We start from the raw sequence: 5,861 nt of genomic DNA, 5'->3' as shown, positions 1-5,861 counted from the left end.
CGTCATACAATCCCTCTTATGAATCGCCATCCACGATAAAACCGTATATTTTGCCACCTACATGTCCGTATATATTATAGATGACTCGTGTGGACCTTAAATTTTGCGGGGCATGGGATGGTCTGTTATAGTACGATAATAATGATTATACCATGATCACGCTCAAACAGACAAATCAAAAAACCGTACGATAACATAGAAAATGGAGTGTTTTAAGCCTCTGGGTTTTTTTTTTTTTTTGTACTGATGATGAGATGCTAAAAATCAAATCAAATCCAGTAGTACTACAGCTCTGCTTCAGTTCTCTTCATTGCTAATAAAAATGCCAATCATCTCTCTACATTCCCAATTTAATCTCAAATCTCCCGGCCAACAAATTAAACAAATTGATCCCCGAATTACCCGATTCCCCCAACTCGCTATGCCTTGCCAAATTGGCCTCTTAAGGCTGGGAATTAACAGAGATAGGAGGCAATTTAACTCCGAATTCGACGTATATATTTATTGATTATATCGCTATATATATATATATAGTAAGGCTCGACCACGATTGATGTAGATGAAGGTTGAACCAGTAGAGAGGAGAAATGCAGCAGCTGAGGATGAGTTCGTTCTCAAGCCTCCGCCTCAGCCCTCCTCTTCTTGGACTCAGATTCCATCACTGCCCACGAGTCATTCGAGCTCTCCGGGCTGAAGCACATCTCGAGCACCGTGTTGGGGCTCCCAGGCGCGGATCCAGATCCGAACTTCCGTTTTCTCGATTGCCTGATTCGCAAGGCATGCTCCGAGACCAGCTTCCGGCACGCATCTACCTTGTCCTGTTGATATATACAGGACCGGATTCACATTTCCGCCGGAATTAACTCGATGCCATAAAGAAACTAAGTGACATTGTCACCGAAGACGAACCTTTTCGATATCGAGTATGTCCAGCAGCTGGGATTGGTCCTCTACTCCGAGACAAAGATCTACACTGTTGACTACGTGCAGCATTACAGCAGTGGCCATGACAGAGGGAAGGTAGCTCATGGATCTGCAGTCTGTTATTAAGAAACAAAACGTGGGGTTAACCAAGAAACACAAGAGATCGAGACAACCACTGGTTTTAGCAGAGATTAATGAAACAATGTCGCTGGCTCACCTGAGATTAAAGAGAGGAGGATCAGTTCAGATCTCCTGAGAAATTCCCAGCAGAGATTGTCCTTCAATCTTAGCCTCCTTGCAAAATAATCAAGAAACGAAATTGGGGTCACCGGATTCATCTTCCACTCGAGTGCAGACAGCACCAACAGCTCCATCCTCTGTATCGTCTTCGCCTCGAACACGAACCTCGTCTCCTCCACCTGCACCCAACAAAGACAGACACCGACCGACCGGCCGCCGCATCAGTAACAAATCCACCCGACAAAATCTTGATCTGATGAATGACGTAAAAATGGCTCCTTTTTCCGTACCTGGAGGTCCAGGAGGAGGGGCACTTGGGTCTCCTCGACCTTGGCGGCGAGAGAGAGGCAGGCCACGGCGGTGAGCTGGGTCATCCAGGGCTTATCCGTCTCCAGGCGGAAGCTGCAGAGGAACCGGTCCAGGTAGTTGACTGCAAGGACCGCCGTGGGGGCGGAGAACCCGTGGTGGGCCTGCGCCGCCAGGATCCACTCCGCCGCCTCGGCCCGGGCAACCTCCAGTCCCGGGTCAGCTGCCAGGCTCTCGCGAAGTGGGTTCTTGGCTTCCTTGGACGACAGGGAGACGAGCTCCTCGTCGTCCCAGAAAAGGTCCTGCTCGAGCGGCGTCAATGGCGGGTCACCGAAGTAGTCGTCGGAGGAGGAGGAGAAACATTCTTCCTGGTCCTGATCTTGCTCGGGGTGAAGCTCCCAGTGCTGCTCGGAGCAGTACAGGGCGTCGAAGAGGAATGCGGGATGCGGGTTGTTGGGTTCTGGGTCTTGCTCGTACTGATGAGCCATCTTCCTAGGAGAAGAAGAGTGCTGATGGGCTCTGCTTTCATCACTTCATCGTCAAGAAGACGAAGATGTCGTCAATGGCGGAAAGGAGGAAGGGCGAAGGTCCAAGGACCCATCTGCACTCTCTCTCTCTGTGTCTGAGGCAGTGCGGAGGAAGAGGGAGTGAGCTCGGAGGAGAGCCCAAAAGGAAGTGTGGCTTTAATATATTCTGGAGGGGTTTTAGGGGATGTGGTTTTTATTTGTAGGGGATGACTTGCAGCCATTGACGAAAGATTATTCGCCAGAATTTTGTTTTTGTTCTTTTGTACTTTTTATTTTATTTTATTTTTTGTCGGGAGGTCCTACTTGAGGTCCGAGTCCGGTCCTAGTACGTACGTATAGGAAATATATGAGCATTAAGGATTTGAATCAAGAATCGCAGAGTCATTCACGTGACAATAGGATAATGGTCTGCATCTGGCATTCCTCTAAGCATGTAGATTGATGGATGAAACATGAATATGAAGTATGGAAACAGCATATAGTATGATAACACTAAAGCTGCATTTGGTTCACTTAAATGAAATTGATACATAATATAATAGACATGGATTAGAAATGACAAATAATAAAATAAAAATTCTAATAAAATTTATTTATTTTATTGGACGAAATAGAAAATTGATAAAAATCAAAAATATACTATAAACAAAATAAAAAGGCACAAACACCCATCTTTTAAAATATTATATTAAATACAATTAAAAAATGCACTGTTCATCTTCTTCAACATGAAGAAGATGAACAGTACATGACTCCCCCGCCGCTAGGGTGTTCACAAATGGGGTCAAGGTCGACTTCCTGGGTGACAACTTTTCCAATCTCCGCCTCACCTCTACATCTAAGTCGTCTTCAACGATCGAAGCCTTGCATAAGGGGGAGCAAATGCAGAGCGACGAGAGCTGCGGTTCCAGATGGGAGCCTTGCGAGGGACCCCAAATCCACCCTAGACTTCGAGCCTTGCGAAGGTCGGCTCTGTGGCTCGCGAGACTGTGGCAAGCCACCGGCAATGACAGTGGAGCTTGAGAGCAGTAACGGTTGAACGGTGACAGTGAAGGGGCTGAGCTGAGGACAAGATGGAGATTTGATCTCTATTCCTAATGGGAGTTGTTATGGAGGATAGTGGAGTGAGTAATGGCCATGCCCCCTATGGAGAATGAGAGAGTTCATCCGAAATTGCTATTTCTATTCCGGATGCAACCAAACGCGGGAAATGTTATTCCTCGTGAAATAGATTCGAAATGGATCGACAATTCCAGTCAACCAAACATGCTCTAAGGTTCAAACTATCCCACGTCCTGCAGCATGGTTTCCGTTCTAGTTTTGCTTCCTAAAATAGTTTGTTGATATCTAGTCAAATACAAGTATATATATATATATATTGGGTGAATTAGGGGCCAATACAAGTAGAGTTCATATAGACGAGTCTCCCATAAATGCTTTAGTTTCGATGAGGGGAAAAGTATGCTTTTAGTCCTGTAGGTTTGGCCATTTTTTTTTTTCATCCTATTTCTACTTTTTGTTTTTTTTTTAACTTTTTATTTTCGTCATTCCGTCACTTTAACTGTTAAATTAGCTGATGTTGAATATAATTACATTTCACGTATTTATACATGAGCACACACCTTCATCTGAAGAAAAGAGAATTCCAGCAAGTGAATATTAATAAAATAAAGAAATATACCTACTGAAAAAATAAAAGAAAGAAATATGAAAAATAAAATTTTTCTTTCTTCATCATTCTTTTTCATGTCGATGAACATGATAGAGAGAGAGCTGAGAAAAACTTCCCAACTAAAGTTTTCGATACTGAGTTATAAAGAGGACAATCACAACAGCAACATCTAATGCTCCTTGCTTATACTCCGATGCTCAAGGGTGTCGGGGTCTTGCTCCCTCCTCTGCCACCGTCACCAAGGCCTTGCCATTCTCTCTCTCAATTCTCAAACACACATTATCCTCTTAAAAACTCAAATTAATCATTTTTTCAGAACAAAAAACTTTAATTAATGCCAATTTGAATGCCTATTGGTTCTAATTCTCTATGTTGAACTAAAAATTTCAAATCTATATGCTAGCTAGCTAATTGTCCTTAGAAAATCCCCATATTGCGGTTTTCAAATATTTTTCTTTTTTTCGAGCTCTGTTTGCTTTTTCCCTCCTCTCATTTCCCGTAGAATTGTCCATTGGCAATTCAAAATCTTGCATCTACCTGCTTCTCTCCTAGTCCCAAAGGCCTAGACCCTCCTTCTGATTCGTTTGGGTTTGGTTTGGAGTTCCTGATATGATTGATTGATATTGAATGATATTCGGAGTTCTCTTCTCTCTCTCTCTTTGCGTGTTTATGATTAATCTTGCAAACAATTAATCAAAGATGTGATGATTAGAATTCCCCTTCCCCTTCCTCTTCTGCAGATTAGATTTTTCATAGTTGTGCTGACTGTTTCAATAATTTCTACGAATATCTTTTTTTATATAAATATTTTATATATATATCATATATATTCATCTCTTGATTTTCTTTCCTTGCCTTTGACATGATGGTGTCCTTTTGTCTAATTGGATATCTAATTATATTCTACATTACCAAAATTAACATTTAAAGTGACGGAAAGACGAAAATAGAAAAGTAATAAAAGGTAAAGGAGAAAAAAAAAAGATGAAAATAGAAAAGTGATTTACAGGATTAAAAGTATATTTTTCCCTTTTGATGAATTCTAAATTATGATTGATTACACTCGTACATGCATATACATAAAATTGGAATAGTTTTGGTCATTTGTTACAGGTCCTTCCATAACATCTGCTGTTGCACACATCATGCGGTACAACGAATCAACAAGAAAACCTTAATGTTTCAGAAGCAGCACTATGTGCATAATTAGGCACCGTTTAAACATTGCTTCTTTGATTTATCCGTGTCAATCTCATAATATAACGGAGGAATGAGATGCGTTCTCCGTTTAATGGACCATGGCCCAACATTAACTGGTACTGATCCTTGTTGGGCCCCACATCCTCCCCCATTGGCATTTAATCAAACTAAGAGATTGGGAAAAATCAGATATTATACTCTGCACCTTTTTCTACATTTTAGGTATATTTACGATGAATAAGAATTAAAGAAATGAGGGGAATGTCTATATGGGGGAGAGGGGGAGAGGGGGAGAGAGGAGTTTTAATGAGCTATGGACTATGCGTTGTCACATGTGATACGAGCTGAACATTGCCATTACATTTCATTAAATTTCTTTTGGTTCTTTTCCTATGTCGACACATTTGGGCACCTTTACCTTTCTATTCCGTATGTCGAGAAATACAGAACAAGACGACCATGGAAACAAAAATGAATTAGCCATCGAGTTGGACCGTGCTTTCTCAAACTAGCTCGTGTATCGTCCAATCTATTAAGCACTTCTGACGGCATGTGAAATACTAATACCTATAACAAACACAGTAGCATTCGATCTTAACGGTCGAGGATCAATACGTGTTAAATTAAACATAAGAACTCGCGTAGACCGAATGACCATGGCTTTTGTGACGTTCATGATCCAACACAAGGCAATCCTTCATAAAAAAATTTCATTACGTTAATTATCTTATAGTACTAACAAAATGTTGTCACTACGTTTGCCTGTTAATCAATTATGCTGTGAACTGATAGAATGTGCCCATTTGCAGGTCGGGAAAGTTCGAGATACAATCAAACGCATGATTATAAACGCTGACTGATCCCAGAAAATTTCATTCATCGCAGTTTGAACATATATACTTCATACATTTACGCACATCTAATAATCCTATAGTTCTCTTCTAAGTCATAAGAGTTCGGCCCATCTCTACCCCATTTTCACGCTGTAATCA

The 5,861-nt window shown here is 41.5% G+C and overlaps 1 protein-coding gene across 1 annotated transcript; it reads right to left on the bottom strand.

Moving 5' to 3' along the window:
* Nucleotides 1–225: 225 nt before the first annotated feature.
* On the bottom strand, nucleotides 226–2,177 carry LOC116213888 (cyclin-D3-1-like). The gene is made up of 4 exons (XM_031549015.1): nucleotides 1,455–2,177; nucleotides 1,142–1,343; nucleotides 910–1,040; nucleotides 226–818 (listed from the first exon to the last, which is right to left on the bottom strand). The coding sequence occupies exons 1-4, from the start codon at nucleotides 1,956–1,958 to the stop codon at nucleotides 615–617; spliced, it is 1,041 nt and encodes a 346-aa protein (XP_031404875.1). The 5' UTR covers nucleotides 1,959–2,177; the 3' UTR covers nucleotides 226–614.
* Nucleotides 2,178–5,861: the final 3,684 nt, after the last annotated feature.

This window comes from Punica granatum, chromosome 7 (assembly GCF_007655135.1).
Source record: "Punica granatum isolate Tunisia-2019 chromosome 7, ASM765513v2, whole genome shotgun sequence".
Lineage (NCBI taxonomy): Eukaryota > Viridiplantae > Streptophyta > Magnoliopsida > Myrtales > Lythraceae > Punica > Punica granatum.
Note: the sequence above shows the minus strand (reverse complement) of the source record. Positions and strands in the feature narration are given on the sequence as shown.

Excerpts from the sequence above, each read along its gene's own strand:
- LOC116213888 (XM_031549015.1), bottom strand. The coding sequence starts at position 1,958 with ATGGCTCATCAGTACGAGCAAGACCCAGAACCCAACAACCCGCATCCC. Across the intron at positions 1,344-1,454 it reads CCCTCCTCCTGGACCTCCAG|GTGGAGGAGACGAGGTTCGT; the intron begins GTACGGAAAAAG and ends TGTTGGGTGCAG. Across the intron at positions 1,041-1,141 it reads CCTCCTCTCTTTAATCTCAG|ACTGCAGATCCATGAGCTAC; the intron begins GTGAGCCAGCGA and ends TCTTAATAACAG.